The sequence below is a fragment of the Cornus florida genome, unplaced genomic scaffold, assembly GCF_030987335.1.
Source record: "Cornus florida cultivar Cherokee Brave unplaced genomic scaffold, ASM3098733v1 CherokeeBrave_3.0.0_Hap2_Chr05, whole genome shotgun sequence".
In the NCBI taxonomy this organism is placed as follows: domain Eukaryota; kingdom Viridiplantae; phylum Streptophyta; class Magnoliopsida; order Cornales; family Cornaceae; genus Cornus; species Cornus florida.
In genome coordinates, this window is record NW_026775575.1 from 115,854,261 (window position 1) to 115,875,439 (window position 21,179).

Here is a 21,179-nt window from a genome sequence, read left to right on the forward strand (position 1 = left end):
TCGCTAAAATAAGTTATTAATATTATATATATATATATATATGCTTAGCGGGGCGGGGCCCTTAGGATATGTATACTGAATCCTTACTCGCCCCGTGACCCTCGACGGGTACAAAATTTATATCCATACCCGCTCCAACGGTATAAAAAGTATTTCCATATCCGTTATTAACGGGGCGGAACGGGGCGGAACCCCGACGGCGCGGTAAAAATTGACATCCCTAATATATACAGCTTATATCATCACTCAATAATAGGGACAATGACCCTTTAAAAAAATCACCAAATTAAGAATTCAACTAATAATAGGCATGGTGTCTGTCTAGTGCAGCAACCATCTGGGGAATGGGATATATCTTCAAATATTTATTTTCCAAGTTGATCCCAATCCATTATCATCTTTCATCAGCATCAGATGCCCGCGAATACTCTGGCCCCACACCCTAAATCTCAAACAATTATATTCTCGCATAGACCCCCATCTCATATGTACAATTTATATTATAATAATAAAACGTAATCAAATTAAAGAAGAATCTTATTGGAAGTTTCTAGGAACTTAATTAAGCATCCACACTTTGCACAAATTGCACGTTCTCCCTACCCATCTTTGTATATAGATCCCTAACAAAACCGAAATTTCCAGCTCTCCCTTTCAGAAGGGGTGCCATAGAATGCCACGAAAATAGAATATATATATATATATATATAAAAAAAGGCCCCTGCTTTGTTTCTACCCAAACACGTCGGTGTTTAATTCTGGAAACCCATAATTAAATATAGGTCTCCTCTCGAATTTGACCAGCTCAAATGTCAAATGACAACAACAGATTAACACCAAACCTTCAAATATATTCCCATTCCAAAACTGTCCCCAGAGAACAATTGAAGAATAATAGCATCTCTCTTGCAATGAAAGACTCCTTTGGAAACAAGTCAACCACCCCAGGGGAAGAAAGAGCTTCCCCTGGCAATAGGGGGTGGCCCTAACCCAGAGGACACCAACAAACCTTTCTTTCCCTTGAGTTGGCCTCAAGCCTCCTCCTCTTTCGCTAATTCTCCCCTTTCAAGCCTTGTCAAACCAAACACAGCCTCCCATGGAGAACCACCGCTCCGGGGTCACCATAACTCTGACAATAATCGCCGTCCTTGGCCTCGTGTCCTTCGCACTCTGCATCGCGGCCGAATTTAAGAAGACAAAGGTAGGAGGGTTACACGTTTTTTTTGTTAAATTGTGCATCGTTTGCAACATCTTGCATTGTGCAAATGGTTTCATATTTACTGGCTGGTGTTTTGTGGTGCAGAAGAAGGACATCAAGTTGGATGGAAAGCTCTGTAGTTTGCCAGGGAGTCATGCTTTCAATTTCGGTATAGTTGCTCTTTTCTGTCTGATCATTGCTCAGATCATTGGGAACGCAATAATCTGCAGAAATTTCTGTTCAAGAGAGAAGAGAACCGGTTGGAAGTCCAAAAAACCAATGGTTGCAATCAATTTTCTGGTTCTCTCATGGTAGGTGATCTATCTATGTCATGCATTGCCTATTTCTAAGCAAAATAGATCATACAACTAGAACTTGAATAGACCATTGTTCTATTAAATGTAAAAAAAAAAAATAATCAAAATCTTTTTTTCAACAAGCATATAAACAATTAATCGGCCACCAGGGAGTGTTTTCTGTTAATTCAATGGATTATCAACATTTGCCGGTGGCCATAATCAAAAGTTGGGATGCTATGATTATTGGTCAATGTCTAACAATATAGAATAATATTTTGACACACCCTAAAATAGAACCTAAGAACACGGAAAGGTAGATGTACATGAATATAGTCAGTAGTATATGTGAATAAAAGACGGCCTGAGACAACATATATATATATATATAAAGAAGGCTCATGAATCTTATGCTATTGCAGGATCAGCTTTGTAATTGCATTTGTATTAATAGCTGCAGCCACAAGTATGAACAAAAGGCAATTATACCAGAAAGGATGGTTAGACGGCGATTGCTACGTCGTTAAAGACGGAATATATATTGGTTCGGCTACGCTAGTCCTCCTTACCACGAGTTTGACGCTCATTTCGGCCATCATAACAAGGAATAACCCAATTGAACAATGCTGGAAGGTGCATGCACAAAGTTCATGACAAAATTGAGATCAAAAGAACATGACAGAAAGAGAGAGACGGAGAAAGAGAGAGGCTGAACAGCTAAAGCCAATCTACGGGGGTGGGTGGGAGAGAGACAACTGCACCATATATCAACTGCATCCACCGAAGAAATGGACTGCATAAATAAACAGAAAGATACAAAACTGTAACCATTCTTTTGGATGTGGTATTGGGGAAGATGGTGAATAAAGGAATTCCTCTACAGCTCACTTGGGACTTTTGGTCCCCACCTAATGTTAAAAAAAATTATATGAAAAAAAAAAAATTTGCCAAAAGGAGAAGTTTCTTTTGTACGCATTCTACCCCGGTCCCTCTCACACAAATTTGATATTACACTGTTATTTGAGCCTGCATTTTTACACACACACACACACACACACACATAATATTATATACCAGCACTTATTGCATGGAGGAGTCATTAAAGCATGACCTTGGAAGAGTGTAAATTCAAGAATGTGCTTTAAAGAAAAACATTTGAAACTAGATCGATAATTAAAAAGAAAAGTGGTAGAACAAGGCAAAACCAATATGTCTCCTCAAAATGAAATTGAGGAATGATAATATTACTCCTCTACAGTAATCAAACTGATGACAATTTCAGCCCCTCCAAAACTCAGAGGAACCATTAAATAGTATTTCTTACGAAAAATACTAGTAGCTCCGATGTACGGTTAAGAACTACCATAAGATATTTAATCTCATCCCAAAAACTACGATGAGGTCTGCTGGAAAACAACTTCTAGTAGAGGCTATGAGCTCCATGGTGAACAATAAATTATTGTTGATAAGAGAAAGGAAGGGAGGGGGGCACTGTGGACATTGGAAAGAAAGATATTATTGTTGATTATCAAAGGAGTGGGCACAGACATTTACACTTGATTCAAAATCTAGAACTACAGAAAGTGTTATACAATGCAAAAAGCGGAAAGCTTCACAGAACCATATCTTCTTTTTAACCTTAAAACCAAGCTGGCAAGCTGTCTCAAAGCAGATTAGATTTCCAAACATCACTATCAATGCAAAGAAGAAAACCAATGCAAATGGAACCATTGAAATCGATCCTTAAAAACTGGATGGGATGAATGTCCTCTGAGATTCAATCACTACAAATGACTAGCGAGTAGTGTGTTCAGAACTATCTAATCTTTTTCTTTATACATCAAAGCATGCGATTCTTTATACGTGCACAAGATGAAGAACCCCATTTATGATGATAGGGGGAGAAATATAACCCAGGAATTCCTATAATAATTCTCTAGTGTCAAAAAATGTATACCTTTTACATATTATTTAGAGAGAGGGAGAGAATTAATTCAAATGCCATGTTAAACATAAAAGCAAAACCCCTTTTACCATTGAAGCCAAAAAAAAAAAAAAAATCATAAACACAATCAAAGCATATTATCATCAAAATCATACCAAACGCCATATTTGGCACTATACATTAGACATGGATCTAGGTATCATAGAACAAACGCATAGTTTGAAGTGAACATGGTACTAATAGCACATAGTGCCATACACATAGTTTGAAGTGAACATGGTACTTATAGCACATAGTGCCAACATTACATCTCGCTTAGGGGGATGGGGGAAACCTGTTCCAGAAAATGATTCCCATGAGAGCACCCATTTCGCGGATAGAAGTTGCTAGAATCAATTAACAAGAGAGCCGTTACCAAAAAAAAAAAAAGAAGCACATGAACCAGTCGTAATTGTTAGCTTCCCTTGTCCCTACCAAGCAAAAACTGCAAAACCATCAACGTATCTGTGGTTCTTATATGGAGATTCTTATACCAAGATTCATTTCTCAGAAGCCAGTTGATGAAGGAAATAAAGATCAAAAGCGTAACTGCTATAGACACAAGCAAGCATGTACCTTTGAAGCATTAACACTCAAATAATGTCACATCCTCCAGTTCCCAGCACGGCCCCTCCCACCATAGTTATATCCCCTTCCCCTGCTATAAGAGCCTCGGTAATCCTCACCACGCCCAGCTCTCTGACCACCATAACTTAGATGAGGTCTCTGCTGGAAATTGCCAAAAGTCTGGAAAAAAGAATAACAGCTAATCAATAGGTAGTCAAAGAACAATTGATACCCTTATTTTTAGCTGCGTAAAAACATTGTGTCTCGTTTTTTAACATTCCAGAACTGAACATAATAGAAAGAAAAGGCAAACCTCAGTATCCATCTTCATTCTCTCTACGAACCTAATTTGTCCATTCCTTCCTCCGCGGGCAAGCGAATTACAGGATATTGTGTCAAAAAACTCATCCTTATTATATGCAGACTACACAGAGAAGCAAAAAAATCATTTCTGTAAGTTTACATATATAATACAGGCACAAGATAACCGTTTTCTCAAAATTCAGAATAACAAATTGTTATGTTCACATCTGGACAAGGACAAATAGGAGGAATCTAACTCATAAAAATATAATATATATGCACAAAGTTCTTCAAGACCTACTCTCGAATCGAACTTCTGTACCGAGCCATGAACCACTTCATCACCCAAGTTTTGACCAGCTTCATTTTCCACCATCCCCACCTTTTCATCCTGTTGCTTAGCATTTCCAAGATAGCCCCATACTTCATCTTTTTTAAATTTCTCATTCATGGCTTCAAAGTCGAATTCTTCAGTGAACTGCGGCATAGAATATTGGGACTGCAATATTTTTGACAAAAACAAAAAATAACATACAAAAATAGAGTTTCAATCGAAATTTTTATGTACTTCACAAAAATGTGTTTCTACATGGGCACGAGTAACTACATGCAGCATCCAGGAACTTTTTTTGTTAGACAACCTTCTTCATCTAATGAGAGGAAACAAAAGCTAAGATTCAGCAATGAGATCGGATCATATACTATAACTTCCTTTGGAACAAGCCATGAACCAAAATCAAACATCGAAAATTTCCAACCACAAATAAAGAAAGGATAGACATATTTTTTAGCCAAGAAAGGACAATAAACACATGCACACACATATCAAAGTTGGAATAGCATACCATTAGAGTCCAAGATAACATGGCATGTGTATAACAGGGAGGATAAGGAACCATGCTTCATAGGCTATCAAGGAATCGCAGGCAAAAAGGAACACACAATAAAAAATAATATTAATAATAATAATAATGTGTCTGTGATATGCAATGGTAGGTTAACCTTTAGTGAAATTGGAGCCTCTAGCTACCTACAAAGAAAGATTGGACTCATGCATCAACAGGGGAAAAAGGATGAAATCTAACTTTTTGTTGCAAATTTAGGGTTTCTAGTAATCTACAGTTATTTCTGGCATCACCTCTTTCAACATCAACACCAATATAAAGAATAGAAAAGAAAAAAAAAAAAAAAAAAAAAAAGAAGAAGAAATTTCTTCATATAGATATATAACCATGATGAAATTAATCAAACTATCACATCCATTTCTAAAAAGTCTCCATTAAATGTGATGGCACCAAAAGAACTTCAATAGGTAATAAAATGGCAAAAGTGACACCATACACAGGTGCAAAGCAGATTAAGAGTAACTGAAAAATTAAAAATTTCGGCAGAGGAGAAATTTTTGCCAACCTGTTGTGCAGAAAGTGGCAATGGTAACAGTGGTCCTTGAACTACTGGATTAGTCATTGAGAGCGGAAAATTAGGGGATGCTGAATACATGGCATCTATATCCTTCTGACTAGAGTTGGATTGCTGAGCAGGAGAAAGTAGACGGGGTTTAGGCTGTGTTAACTGATCTGGAGTTAACAAAGTAGGTGGCAGCTTTAACAAGGGACCTGATGTAGAATCTGCAACTGAAGATACAGAACATGGCAAGGACTGAACAGAGAGGACCTTTACTGGATCAAAACCAGCTTTATCAATAGTGCGAGCTTTGATGGTGTTCATTTCTTGACCAGATGAAATATATGATCCATTAGTAGTCAAAAGTGCAGGATGAGATGTCATAGATGGCTTCATAAATGAAGGAGGTGTATTAGTAGGGAAAGTAGAATGTTGTTCTGGAGTAAGACCTGATATAATATTTGAATTTACAGAATTAGTGATCAATGAAGATGCAGGAGCAACACTATCCGACAAATTTGTTGACACCAAGGTGGTAGGTGCCTGAGTAGACGCAGACATGGGCACAATTGGAAAGGGGTGTTGGGGAGCATAAGAGATGCTGTTCGATGTTCCATCATGTCCTTGCCAAAACATTGGCATCACAAAAGATGCCATATTGGCAGTTTGACTTGTTTGCAGATGACCAGATGGACCCACCTGGGCTCCAGTTTGATATGATGTCAATGCGCCAGGATAACCTCTACTGGTTAAAGCAGGGGGTTCCTGGTAAGAGCTGAATTCCGTCAATGATCCACCACCAACTGAAACTGATCTTGATGAACTTGAAGACTTCATACTGCAGTGTGACTGTGGAGAACATGAATGGGAAAAACTTACAATTTCCCGGAATTACTCTTAAATATTGTTATCCAAATATGTTTCCACCAGAGAGAGTACCTGAATAATAGCAGGATCATTGTGTATTGGCTCCTCTTTTTGAGAAGGTGGAGGTGACTTCACTTGCAAGTCCTGAAATTGAATAAATTAATACTCAAAACTATAGTTGAAAGGCATAAATCACAAATCAAGATTATGCTTGCATTTTTTGCCGTAAATAGTATAGAACTGGCAGTCTATCTCAAAAAAAAAAAAAAAAAAAGTATCACATCAAGGTTGCAAAATCTGAGCCTCTTGGTCAAGGTACAATGTTTCTAGTTAGCCAAAAACTGTATGTGGTTATCCTATCTTATATTAATGGTCTGCTCTCCTGAAAATAAAGAGGCTCATTCCTTGAATCAAGCATGGTTAGGAAAAGGGTTACAGGAACTTGCTACAGCAAAAGTTGGCTAGTAGAGGAGAGACCTATTGGAAACATGAGGGTCCTAATGGTCAATAATTAAATCATAGGTGGGAGATGGTAGAAAGTGCTTTCAAGGGACAACATTTTGTGGATAGATGTTCCTTTCAAGTAAATTGATTTTAGCCTATATAATAACGCAATTGATATGGACCCTTAAGTGGTTGACTATTTTAGTGAAAGGAATACTCACTCAATCTAACTGTCTCAAGAGAGGTTCAGAATCAAGAAATTTACGAAATAAGACAAAATGATTGAAAGATAATCTAGAGTCTTATTAATATTATCCATTGGACAGATCAATCATATAAAACCAGAATACAAAATGGAAACCCGAGCATCATTGGGTATAGTTCCATTTACCTTAATGTCACTTCCTCTGAACATTATGTATTCATACACTTTATCACTTGGAGGAATTTGAGGACCATCTTTATTTCGTCCCTCTGTTCCAAAACACCTCACTGCAATATTATACAATGCATAAAGAAAGGTTCAATCTCCAGAAAGTGATTTGAACCAGAATAAACAGTTGCAACTTCAACTAGCTGGACAAGCTGCCTTGTTCATTAATTAGAATTCAACAAAACAAGCAAGTAGCATGCGGTTGACTAAGGCTATGGCCTTAAATAGAGCGATATGGAAACATAGGATTCATGTAGCTGACCCCAAGTAATTGGGAAAAGGCTTGGCTGCTGTTGTTGTTGCAACGAAACAAGCAAGTCTACCATATGACATACTGGCAATCTTCAACCAGGAATAGAACATAAATTATCAAAATTCTTTTTTTTTTTTCTTTTTTTTTTTTTTTTTTTTTTTTTTTTTTTTTTTTTTGATTAAAGATGAGGATTATACAGCTGACCAACCTGATGTAGGACTGAGAGAGCTGTAGAGAAGAGAGAGATAAAGAGAAAAAAGATGGGGAGAAGATAATATTAGGTCAGAATTCTGAATAATAATCAATAATCTAAATCAACCATGACAACATAATGATTCCAATTTATCAAACCATATATATTAGAGAGCCCTAGCAGACACTTTTTACTTATTTATCTTCGTGCTATTGCAGATTCCGCGTACTAGTCGTGGTGCTATATTAAAAGCACAAAGCTCTATCCAGAGAAAGTAAAGGATAAAATTTAGTGAATCATTTGCCACCCAGGAACTGCACAATATTAATGCACCACAAACAGAAAATAGATGGCCTGCTATCATGCAAATCTAAAAATAATGACGAGGACCTGAAGTATAGAAAGGAAAAAATGTGAATCCACAATACAAAATCTAGAAAAAGTGAATTATATCAACTTCAGGCCATAAGCATGGTAGGATGACTTTTGCTGCCAGAATAAAATTTTTCATATGCATAAAATTAGAGATTTGGCTTTAACATAACTTGTTTGAAGTGAATCGTAAAATCTAAGTTTTAATATATTCAAGTTTTACCAGTAATTTTTTCATATAATTTGACCAATTGTAATTTATTGCTTAAAATATTTGGAGTATTCCACAAAGAAAGGATAACTAAAAGCAGAAAATTCCGAAATTCTCTTCAAGTTAGTTTAAGTAAGGGCATATCTTTATTTTTTTTTTAATTGCACTTACCAAAAGAAGTAAGAGCTGGTGTATTGTAAACAATTAGTTACCAACTTAAGAATACAGAAGTTCTCATTTTCTATGAAACATCAAACCCTAAAATAAGCTCCAGGAAACACAACTTTCTCAAGGAAGTTCCGTAATAAGAAGGCAAATTTCTTAAACGAATGAAAAGACAAATTTGGATTCATTGTAACGGCAATCATGTTCAGAAAGGAAGACCACCAAGGAAACCAAAGCTGGTGTGCAAAATAGGAACTCTTATAGCAAATGAGGAAGAGAACAAACAAAGAATATCCCAGAAAACTCAATTAGAATCCCTTCTGCTTCACCCCCTAGGGTTTAAACAAGTGCAAAGAAATACTCTTGTAATACCAGTTACAGTAAATAGAAACTAAAAAATAATGGTGGCTACAAACAGGTTGACAATTGGATTAATAAAATCCTGTGGATGTAGTGTTCAAAAGGGGGAAAGAAAAAACTATAAGGATTGCAAATGAAAATCATGGAAAGATATTTAAATTAACTTGTTTTCAAAGAGACACACTGCGGGTCACTATTTATAGTCTTCCTCACATGCTTCCTCAGAAGTTGAGGCTTCCTTAGTTCTGAACATTGTCTAACCTGACCCAAGAAAACTATATTTTTCCATGCTCAAACAAGCCAAAAACTGCAAAATCAGAACTAGGAGATATGTAATATTGCTAGTACTACAACTTTACTTACATATATCTCGACACACTAAGATCTACCTTCCATTACTTCTAAATTCATCAACAAAATGGTGAGGTTTCCACGATACTTTCCCTATATACCAGTTTTAATTTGAAAATATTACTTACCCATTTTATAATTACTACGTTATAGCTTGTAATGACGGCACATTTAGACCTATGAAAAAATATCTCTAGCCTAATCAACACCCAGCAAAAGCACTTCATTCTACACCAGGAAGAGCGAGACATCTTCATTCAGTTGCACACTTAAATCCTCATGCCCGTGCTTTTTGCAGGTCCAGGAAAAAGAAAATATGCGCTTCATTGAGGACCTTTTTTATCCTTGGGTAGGTGACTTTATTTTAAAATTATATCTTCTTCTTCTTCTTCTTTTTTCAATTTAAATGACTGTTAATTGATATATTGCACTATTTTTTTCCAGTAAGGGTATACTAGACCATTTTACTGCATCACAACCATATGTTTAATCACATCAATCATTTGGACTTTTGGATTCAAAGTTTTGGTTGACTGTTTGAATTAAATAAGTTTAGCACTTAATTTTAATATTTTAATACTATTGAGTATGAAAGCTATATGGTGTAACGTTTGAAGCTTTTTACTGGCCTCTGCATCAAGATTTAGCAATCAACCCCTAGGGGAAAAAGGATGAGAAAATAGCATCAAATAACCCATTTCCCTATACGCAATCCATTAGACAAAAGAGTTGATAATATACTGGGCTAATATTTGTTGCAATGCTATTTGATTTTGTTGAATGCACATGAAATTGAAAGGATAAATCCATTAATTTTCATTAGTTTTTGTACGACGCTTTGACTTTTCAATTGTAAGTATCCTTATCATACAACTCCAAATATATTGACTGTACATATTTATGAAACATTAAATCTTAGTTCACTTAGGGCTTAGCTACATTTTTACGCTTAGACTCTACGAGACCTTCGTCCTTTGAGCCTTCATAAGTCATAACTACGCACCAAAATATTTTTTCACTTGATAGAAAGGATGGAAAACAGGAAGGAATACGTCTTCACCTTTGTTTGTTTGGATGAACAGCAAGGAGATAAAGGAGAGATATCCTTTCATGCTCTCACCTTTTTTATAAGTTTACAAGCTCTTCTTTTATCATTGTATCCTTCCATACAATGGCAATGGTGATGTTTGAAGGGCAAAAATGCAGGGGAGTACTTCTTTCCTCTTCGTTTTCCCACCTCTTTTTGGGTGGAATGATTTTGAGTACTGGCATTGCAGTAGAGCGCCATAAATATACATATAAAAAGAGAGTCACAGTGTGCGCGCGCGCGCGCGAGTGAGAGAAGAGAGGAAGGGAGAGAGAGACTGGTTCTAAATTTCTAATCAAACGACAAAGCTATGTACCGACTTCAAACAAAATAAACGTATAGAGAAACACAGAAAAAGAGGGATAGAATCACAAAAATATCAATATTATTATTAATAATAAAATAATAATGATCGAATGTCACGAACCCTAATTAGAACAAATATTTAGCGTACAAACAACGCATATATACAAAAATTACACAGATGCAAGCAAATGTGTGTGAATATGCATATATGTATGTACATTTACGTGCATTGATACAGAAAAGGAATCGAACCGTACCGCTCTTCAAGCCAAGGGTCGAATCTTGAGGATTGAGAAAGTAAAGAACGCCCTCGTATCGAATCTCGTACTTGGATGTCAAACTTATCAAGCTTCCTACGTACGAATCTGCCGCGGAAGATGACGAAGACGACGGTGATGCTGAAGAAGACGAACCTATCTTACTATATTCATACGCCATTGGAAGAAGAAAATACTCCAATCAAAAGAAAATGAAAGCGAAAATGAAGAAAAAATTTCGTCTTATATTTGTTAGTAATCCCAATTTTCTCTTTGATCAGTTTCTCGCTCTATTTTCCTTTATTTGGCTTAACTCTGTGTGAATTTGATTTCAATCTAATTTGAAGTTACTTAGAATCTGATTCATCGTTTTGGATAAAAATTCCTTTTAATTATTTTAAATTTGCAAATAATATTCCTAATTCTAAAAACTACCTTTAAATTTGCAAATCACTCCTTATCCATCATTCATCTTGACGAAATTATATAACTATCCTTAAAATATGATAATAAAAAATTAAGTTATACAAATAAATCTTTTTTAAAAAAATTAATCTAAATTGAGTTATGACCCTAAAATCTACTATCAAAATAACATCTCATTTTTCTTATTTGATTTCTAAATGAGATGTTATTTACGGTAAGAATAAATATATATATATTGTGAGTATAATTTGGATCGAAAAATAAATAAATCGAAATTCGTTCATCCTTTACGGTAAGAATAAATTGCAAGAAACTCCTATTATATAAAAAATGTAGTTTATAAAACTCCTTACATTCTTCAAATTCCGTAAATAAGTATTAATTTGCAAATATTGAATTGTTTAAAATACCCCTAAGAAGTGCAAGGAACCCCTATTATGTACAAAAATGAATAGCAAACCCCATTTCATATTAACTACGAGCATATAATCACTTAACATTTGAAAAATGTGTGATTTATGGAGGAAAATTGTGTGCAAATTGGTCTATCCATCTTATGATTGTTAGAAAATGACTATTGGATGTCAATTATGACAAATAATTTTACTAAAAACTTCAATTTAAAATGACTAAAATGCTCTTAGTGACTTATGCATACAATACACTTATAATGAGATGGAAGAGAAAGTGAAGGAGATCAAAAAAAGAGAATGTGTGTTAAGTGGTTTAAGGCATTTCGGGTGTCTCACAAATATTTTAGACTGACTTGGAGAATGTTGTCTTGTAACATGTCATTTTTATTTTAAAAATTAATTTTTAACTCAAACTCCTTAAATTAATCTCAACCCAAGTATAAACATTTGAAAATATGTTGGGCATGGATTTGGAAAGCTCAGAAGAATAAACGTTAGGCTGGACTTGCATTGAAAGAAGGGTTAATTTCATAAAATGCTCTTACATTATAGATTTTGTACACAATGACCTCTACATTTTCAAAAAGTGAGAGTCCTAATTTTTTAAAGAAAATACATGACCGTTCTTATTTTTCAAAAAAATGTGCAAATAACACCCTTTAAAGAATTTTTTGGCCAAAAGTAAATTGAAAATTTCGATTTTGCCCATTTCCATCCCAATTTACCCTTACTCACATTATGTGCATAAAATCTCCTCGGCAACCCTTTTTGTTGTACACCCTCTCTCTCTCTCTCTCTCTCCCATGCCTCTCTTTCTTTCTCTCTCCCATCACCATAGCATGTTGCTACATTTTTGTTTGTGTGATAATTATTGTATTATTTCTTTTAATATTTTAAATTGGGTGTTTGGAGTTTGGTTTATCCTTGTACCAAACGAAGTTCTTCGGAAATTGGATAAAATAGTTATTTTACATTACTTATATTTCCAAAAAAATAAAAATAAAATAAAATAATTCTATTGACAAGAGGGTATTAGAGTCATTTTGAATAATCAGGGGAGTATTTGCACCAATTTAAAAGTGTGGAAATGTTTTATAATACACAAGGGATTTTCTGTACTGTATGGATAGTCTAGGAGTTTCAAGAATTGAAACATGTGTTGAACCTGGATTAACACCTTATTCCACCTAATCCCAGTGTGTTTTAATCTCATTGTTAACAAGGCATTTATTTCTTATACTTTCCAATTAGTGTTTGTCTCTCAAAATGCTTTAAACTTACGGTATAATTCTTGTTTTCTTTTGTTAACATTCTTCTCATGTTTCCATTAATTGGAGTTTTAATTCAACAAATCATAAGGGGACTTTTTATCTCTACTAATTAATAAGCTAATGCCATCATTCTATCTTCAATATTTTAGTTAATTTTGTCTTGGTGCTGGAAATATATAACATGGAACCCAAAATTATTGGTTAAGTTAGAAAGATTAGGATTTTTGTAAAATAATATGATAAAAACAAGCTTTGTGCGATAATGTGGTAGTGACGAATATTGGGAGAAAAGTTAAAGTGTAGGTAGGTTTGGTTAGTTGGAAAAAGTATAAAAATTTTGTGAGAAAGTAATTTTTCATAAGTATCTAATTTTACCACAATTACTTTCTTGAGAAAAATATATGAAATTTCAATTTTATCCCTCTGTTTTATAGTAAGAGGGAGAGAGAGCCTAAAAGGATAGAAACAGGACTGCATTTTGGATTTACTTTTTGTAGAATTATGGGCTTTATTGGTCACAATTAAACAGAAATGTGGGCCTTATTACCTTGTAGAATTTACATGTTGGGCTTTTGTAATTTGGATTTGACTTATTCTACAATTGTGGGCTTAAAGTTCAATGGACTTGACCTTCTCCATCAATAAATTGTGCATCAAAATTTTCGCTTGGAAAATGTTCCATTTCAAGGGCTGAAATTTCCATTTTCTCAACTTTAGCTAACCATATAATTTTATGCATACCTTCTATTCAGTTGACAACCAGACGACCCTTCAGGTTGATTAAGGAGAGACCTAAAGTGTTAATGAAATCAAACTCATCGTAGGTTCCAACAAAATTAAATTCACAATTTCATAAATTAAGGGTTTAAATTTATCTCCAATTTTATTTAAGCGAACACACCTTGAAATTTTCCCAAGCAGACACCCCCTGCAAAACAAGTCCATTCATTTACCAAAAATAAAAAAATATACGTACTGATACACACGCGCATATACATACATATATATATATATATATATATATATATATATATATATGTGAACCAGTAACAGGACGACCCCTTCGTGGAAGGCTATGGGTCAGGAAGTCTTTTATCCTTTGATAGAAACAATGAAGGGCTTGGAAAAAAGAGTGGTTTATGTTGAAATTTAAGGGGGGGTGCACATGAGCTGATTTGGACCATTTTGTTCTGTTTTTGGATGAATGACTACAAAACTGGCCCCAACAAATACTATACTATATATATATATATAACTAACCCCAATCAACAATTCTTTAAATTTTATAATCAGAACCGAACCATTCCATCACATAATTGAACAAAATATTAAGTTTAGATAGCCCGTCTAGTTTACCGATTCTAACAATTTTGTGCACCCTTAAGTTAAATGTGTTATAATAGCGATAATCATTATTTTGGATGGTAAATAAATTCTTCAAAATGAGTCAGTTTTCAAAAACATTACATAATTAATTATGTCATGAAGATCATGACTAGGACAAAACAATGCATGAATCACATTTTTGGGACTCTAACCTGATACAACTTCTCAAACTTTGACATTTTTGAAAAGGAATGTGCAATCAAATAAATTCCGACACATGGAAGCTCTGCAGCCATTATTGAATTTTTCTTTCGGCTTCAAATTCTAATCTGGAACACTTAACACAACTCCTTTTAAAAAAATCTTAATGTTGATTACGACATTTGATAAGAAATACATAAGGGTTGTTTGGATATCCAAAGAAAACCACAATGCTAAACATTTGAATGCTTATATACACTCCTTTAAATGTACTCCAGTTGCAACAGAACAAAACACACAACAATTAGCACGTAAATGGTAACAAAATATGTACTTGTATGATTTTCTTAGAATTAATTGTAGGGTTGAATATTGTATGTAACAATGATCAGACTTGTTTTTGATGCTCGAAACAAATAGAGATATATACAATGATTTTGTTCAGAGAATTACATCCAAACACAGAGTTGTTTAGAAGTAACCATCAACCGATGAGCCATGAGGGACACATGTGCTCAAGTTACAAGAGCTGGAGCTCCCAAGTCAGCTGTGCTTGGGTAAGCAGCTATGGGAGTTCTAGCAAGTCAAATGAGAAAATATTCAGTGGACCACGTAATATAAATATGATCTTAGAGAGAGAAAGAGTTTGTGAGAGTGAGAGAGAGAGTGACCATTAAAAGTGGCAGCAGAAAATACAAGACATCTGGTGTTGCTTTTTAATAAAGCAGGCTAGATTACAAAATATTTCAAGATATTCGGCTAAATTCTACTCGTTGCAGTTTCAGTGGGTCTTTTTTGGCTGTCAATTATTATTAATTTCCTTGTTGAATGTGATAATGACGAAACATTTCTTAAATTCATCCCATGCTGACAAAATTTATGATTCAATCAAATATTCGATACAGTGATAAAACAAAACTCTGGAAAGAATTTTGTTTGAGCAATGTTAAGACGGTTACTGAGGCGATTGTGAGTTAATAGTCGCTCTTTTCATTGGTTCTAATATTTGTAATTAATGTATTTATTAATTGTATATTTTTTTATTTTTTTGAAACATAAAAAATATATATATTTTTTGACAATATTACTCTTTTAGTCTCTTTCCTTACTTAAACCATATCAAATGTCTTTAATACATTACATCTATTTTTAATAGGACATTAAATAATTAATTTTGAACATTAAATATTTTTAATAGGACATTAAATAATTAATTTTAACACAAAACTACTTTATTTCTTTCATTAACCTTTACTTTCCACCCCTTCGTGCGTGTGTTTACACACACACACTGACACACACACACACATACACATACACACACATATATAACAATGGATTCTTTTATTTTCTTCTAGTTATTGTTTACCAGTGATAGGTGAGGGATAATATTTATTTATTTATTTTTCTTATTGAGAGATAAGAATTCATTCTCTATATAAGAGATAAAGATGATTTAGTTAGTAAAGGATAAAATTAGATGATAGCAATTGATATATACATACATATATATTTATATACATATTTAATTAAATTTTATAGAGAATGAATTCTTATCTCTCAATAAGAAAAATAAAAATAAAAATAAAAAATTTTATCCACAGACGAAGGGGTGGGAAGTAGATGTAAATGAAAGAAATAAGGTATTTTTGTGTTAAAATTAATTATTTAATGTCCTATTAAAAGTAGGAAACATGTAATGTATTAATGTTACCTTTTATATGGTTTAAGTGAGGAGAGAGACTAAAAGGGTAATATGGTTAAAAAATACATATTTTTAGGGTTTCATAAAAATAGAAAACATACCATTAATAAATACATTAATTGTAAATATTAAGACCAATGAGAAGAGTGACTGTTAATTCACAGTCGCTTCGTTAGCATTGCTCATTTTGTTTTAAAACAAGAAGTTACACAGTATTGAAAAAGTTTTTTACATAAACACTTACACACATTTCACAAATTGTTCACCACAAGCTCAATCTTCTCGATTCTCATTTGAAAGAGAAAGATATTATACCATTAAATAAATGAAACATTAGTAGGTTCGTATTTTTTGGTATCGGACAAAACTAAATTGATGAAGGAAAACTTTGATTTATTTGTGAATGATGAAGGAATTTAAAAAAAAAAAATTCTTTCTTGGAAATTGATGAAGGAAAATATTGCATTAGTCTATTTGGCTATTCGCGAATAATGGCAAAAGCAAAAATACTAAATAAGGGGAAGTGATTGAAGTTGGTCGTTGCTAGAAAAATGAGTAGTGCACGTAACAGTAACTGTCTAAAACCATAAAACAGCGATTGATTGGTTATGTGTTGATCATAAACCTCAACAAGCAGCTTTGTCAATGCATGCTTCATGCTTGAGAAAAACGAGGTACAGTTACCAGTTGGATAAACTCTAAGATGTTTACTTAGAATATTGGCTCCCTCTAAAGGCTCAGTTTAGTATGAAAAACTCCTTCAAATTTCTCTTCTTTTGGCATTTTTTTTTTTTTTTGTCAGTTATTGTAACACTCTCTTGATATTTCAATAGAGAAGTGTATATTTGTGATTTGGCAACTTGCAAATAAGATCAGCCAGAAGTGACCCAAAAAAGTCATGGTAATGACATTTGACTTTTGAATGTTTTCGATGTATCCGATTGCTGTTATGTGAGTAGAGAATGATATCTTTGAACTATATATATATATATATATATATATATGTTTTAGGGAAAAACTAACAAGAAAAAACAAAAGGAACATAACAAACTTTGGAATCAAAACCTTGGATTTTCATTCATTGCCTTGCGGACTTTTAAACATATTTCATATAACAAAACAACATAAAATTGGACTAACTCTTAACTAAATTCACTTTATCCCATCCCCTGATTAACCTTCGTTCTCAATTATTGAAAAAAGAACATGATCTAATTTGAACTTGGGTTTTCCCTTAAACATTCTCCTAGTTTGAAGACTCTTATATACAACTTGCTTTCCCTTGGATTCTTCTCTTCCTACTTCTCTGCTTCTGGATTGCTTTTTTTGCAAGGAAAAAAAAAAAAAGAAGAGAATTTTATCTCTCACTCTCTCTTCGTCTTAGACTGGCGGTGTAGTAATGATCTCTCTCTCTCTATTTTATTTTTTTATTTTTTCTCAATAAAGTAGAAACCACTTTTGAAAGCATCCTTTTCCAAACTTGGAAAGATCTGTGTGTAGTTTGGACTGGCTTTATGGTTGTTTATGGCTTTAGGGAGAGTTTGATGGGCAACCCGTTCTGGGGAAGAGCAAAGGGGCCATACTGAATTCCATTTTGTGGGCCCACGATAGACCACCTGTAGAAAAAAACAAACAAAACCTTATCAGCAATGATTCATTAAGCATTCTATTTTAGGTACTAAACTTTAACCACAACTGGAAAGGTAATGAAGAGTCTTAATTTGGAAGTGTGAGGTTAAACCAACCTGTACTTAGTGGTCAGATGATGCAGAAGCACCAACGTCTCCAGTTTGGCTAGCTCATTACCAGGACATGAATGGGTCCCATTGCCAAATGGCATAAAAGTATTGGGTTTTGGAGATACCTGTTAATTATAGAAAGATAAAAAATTGAATTTAAGATGATGGGTGGTAAAAACAAATAATCACAAAAAAAAATAATAATAATAATAATTAACAAATCTTTGTAAGTAGTATACCTCAAATCTTGAAGGATCAAACTTCTCAGGCTCAGGGAAATTCTCTGGGCTGTGGTGAATGTTCCTAAAAAGTGGTAAAACTTTCCACCCTTTTGGTATAAGATACCCTGAAAATAATTATGAAAATAAAAAGTTTTAGCACAAAAAACAAACTAAGAAGGAATTGAGAAATGGGTATTTCTATGACTTGGTCAATCTGACCTTCAAATTCAACATCTTCAACAGCTTCTCTGAAAGTAAAAGACAGAATTGAGGCAACTCGAAGTGTCTCTTGAATCACCCTTGAAGTTATTGGCATCTTCCTGGTATCTGCCCAACTCAGAACCTTCCTCTCCCCACACTCCTCTTTACTCGTTATTATGGCCTCTTGCTCTTCCTGTCAAACACAAGCACACGGTTTTTAAGTCATTGCTGCAACTATCATTTTCATTTGCCATAATATCTCTGAACCGTGTTTATTCTCGTTTTGATAATGGGGTCGGTCATATAAATTCTTTTACTAATTTATTTTTATTTATATCATTAAGTTTTTACCACTTGTTAATTTTAGTCACCCTGTATATATTGATTGATGAGTTGGGAATTGATGATGTCTTACAGTGACAGCTTGCAGGACACTTGGGTTCTCGGCGAGGTATTTGACGATCCACGTTAGGACACTGGCGGTGGTGTCCCGGGCGGCGAAGATGACACCGATGATGTTATCAGCTATCTGTTCATCGGTGAGGCCTTCTTTGTCTCCCATGAAAGATCCAAGCAAATCATTGTGATTGTGCTTCATTTGCCTCCTGAGAGAGAGGACTTTGGCCAAGATCTGAGCTAGTTCCTTCCTTGCTTTCATAGATTTGTTGAAGAGTGTCCCCGGAAGGTTAATGGGCATTGAATTGTACCCTTTCTCAAGAATGTAATAACACCTTTTCAGATCTTCTCTGTACAGAACTTCATCCTTCCCAAATATAGATAGTAATGCAACATTGAATGTGTACTGCAACAATTAAATTTGATAAAATTTAATCAGTATTCAACATATCAATAATAATTGTAAAAAATAAAAATAAAAATAAAAAAACTGCCCATTTGAATATTTAAACAGAACAGAGTGAGAAACAGGGGAGCTCTGTTTTGCTCTGTTTCTTTTAGTGTGAGAGGAGGTGAGTTCTCACCGTCTTCATTTCCGGGAATGTGTTGATCAAGCGGCCTTCCAATGATTTGAGAGTGTCAACAGCTATGGATTCGATATCAGAGACGATGTTTTTGATTGATTCTGGCATGAATGCTCGGAGGACAAGCTTCCTCAATTTGGCATGGTACTGTCCTTGGTGAAAGAAAATGGCTTGTTTGCCCAACATCCTCTCTTTGCTTGCCGGGAATGTGGGCTTGAAGAGATGAGCTCTGGTGACGAGCACGAGCTTCGCAGCCTCAGGGCTCGAAATCATCACACAGGGACATCCCAGTATGTGGGTCTTCAATATAGAACCATACCTGCCAAAAATCAAAACACGCATTGCTCGTAAGCATCACACAAACAACAAGTAGCTGAAAGAGACGGAGATAATGAAATACTACTAACTTTTTCACTTTAGAGGCAAAGAAAACATTTGGGTTTTGAGAGTATAGTTGAAAGGTTTCGCCGATGTACGGCCAGCCCAAAGACCCCGGAGGGAGAGGTAGTTTCTGGCGGGCAGAGGTGAGGAACTTGAGGAGTGAGTTGAGGAGAAAGGGAGAGAAAATGAAAGCAAATATGCAGAACAAGGTAGTGTACTCCATATATATATATATATATATGTGAGATAGTGAGTGGTTTTTGTAAGAGTACTAAGAGTAGTTGTGTTAAAAAGAGAGTGTATGAATGAGAAAATGAAGTGAAGAAAGGTAGGGTATATATAGGGAAGACGAAGCAGGGAGGAGGTTTTCAGTTCCAGCTCGAATCCCACACACGGAATCTCCCTCCAGCTAATATTTTTGGAAGGAGGGGGAAGAGAGAGAAAGAGGACAGGCACGTGTCAGTTCGGATGGAGAAAGAGTATGTATGAATTTGTTGACCGTGACTGGGCCCATCGGTGATCCGAAACGCCCCTTCGGTGATACAAAGGAAAGAAGGCATAAAGGGAAGAACTTGCAATCCGTACCACCAGCATGTACATTCGAAGTAAATAGTTTTGTCCACGTTTTCACTGTGCGAGAGGCTACAAACTACAGTAGTCATGTATGGACATGAATACGACTGTGTGTATATATATATATACATATAGTATATTTTTCATAAAATTTTGAGGAAAAAAAATGTAAAAAATTAAATTTTAGTATTTACGATTTTCAAAACACGTGACTATAGTACTAAAGTCTATCTCTAATTGAAAATATAGATAGCGAGAGATGGTCTGATGGTGCATAAGTCAATGATCTCAGATCGACAATGTCACACGTCAATAGAAGAGGCTATTAACATGTATGAAAGCTTTGAAAATCGGAGCACGTAAAGCTGACAATATCAATATAACAGAAGAATCTATAATGCAAGACCAATCATAACCATCAGTACCATTATTTTTTATTTTATTTTTTTCACGATATATATATAATCATGTTTATCTTTCTTACAAATAACTATTATACCTTTATATATGAAAAAACATAGAATATCCTGAGATGTGGTGGAGCCCACATGATGGATGATCAAATAGTTGTGAGACTCCGCGAGATATGGTACCCATAAAGTATTCTAGAATTTTTCCTAAATAAGGATATAATGGTTACGTTTCTATATTACTCCCTTCAAAGTACTTATTATTATTTTTTATTTTTTGT

At 34.5% G+C, this 21,179-nt stretch overlaps 3 protein-coding genes across 4 annotated transcripts; 1 reads left to right on the top strand and 2 right to left on the bottom strand.

The window, feature by feature from the left end:
* The first annotated feature begins 916 nt into the window (after positions 1-916).
* On the top strand, positions 917-2,447 carry LOC132308843 (protein MODIFYING WALL LIGNIN-2-like). The gene is made up of 3 exons (XM_059807093.1): positions 917-1,201; positions 1,304-1,509; positions 1,917-2,447. Exons 1-3 carry the CDS (start codon positions 1,097-1,099, stop codon positions 2,146-2,148), a joined length of 543 nt encoding a protein of 180 aa, XP_059663076.1. The 5' UTR covers positions 917-1,096; the 3' UTR covers positions 2,149-2,447.
* Positions 2,448-3,850: 1,403 nt separating this feature from the next.
* Positions 3,851-11,367, bottom strand: LOC132308844 (protein decapping 5-like). Of its 2 annotated transcripts, XM_059807095.1 has the most exons (8): positions 11,052-11,367; positions 7,455-7,555; positions 6,692-6,763; positions 5,759-6,601; positions 4,650-4,847; positions 4,359-4,469; positions 4,055-4,225; positions 3,851-3,923 (listed from the first exon to the last, which is right to left on the bottom strand). In XM_059807095.1, exons 1-7 carry the CDS (start codon positions 11,230-11,232, stop codon positions 4,082-4,084), a joined length of 1,650 nt encoding a protein of 549 aa, XP_059663078.1. In that variant the 5' UTR covers positions 11,233-11,367; the 3' UTR covers positions 3,851-3,923; positions 4,055-4,081. The 2 variants fall into 2 exon arrangements, with proteins under 2 accessions (XP_059663078.1, XP_059663077.1); XM_059807094.1 differs by having other exon boundaries at positions 3,851-4,225.
* A 6,360-nt stretch (positions 11,368-17,727) lies between these two features.
* LOC132308845 (abscisic acid 8'-hydroxylase CYP707A2-like) lies at positions 17,728-20,231 on the bottom strand. Its single transcript, XM_059807097.1, has 7 exons — positions 19,942-20,231; positions 19,535-19,853; positions 18,970-19,356; positions 18,573-18,747; positions 18,372-18,478; positions 18,139-18,257; positions 17,728-18,009 (listed from the first exon to the last, which is right to left on the bottom strand). Exons 1-7 carry the CDS (start codon positions 20,136-20,138, stop codon positions 17,916-17,918), a joined length of 1,398 nt encoding a protein of 465 aa, XP_059663080.1. The 5' UTR covers positions 20,139-20,231; the 3' UTR covers positions 17,728-17,915.
* Between the last annotated feature and the right edge of the window lie 948 nt (positions 20,232-21,179).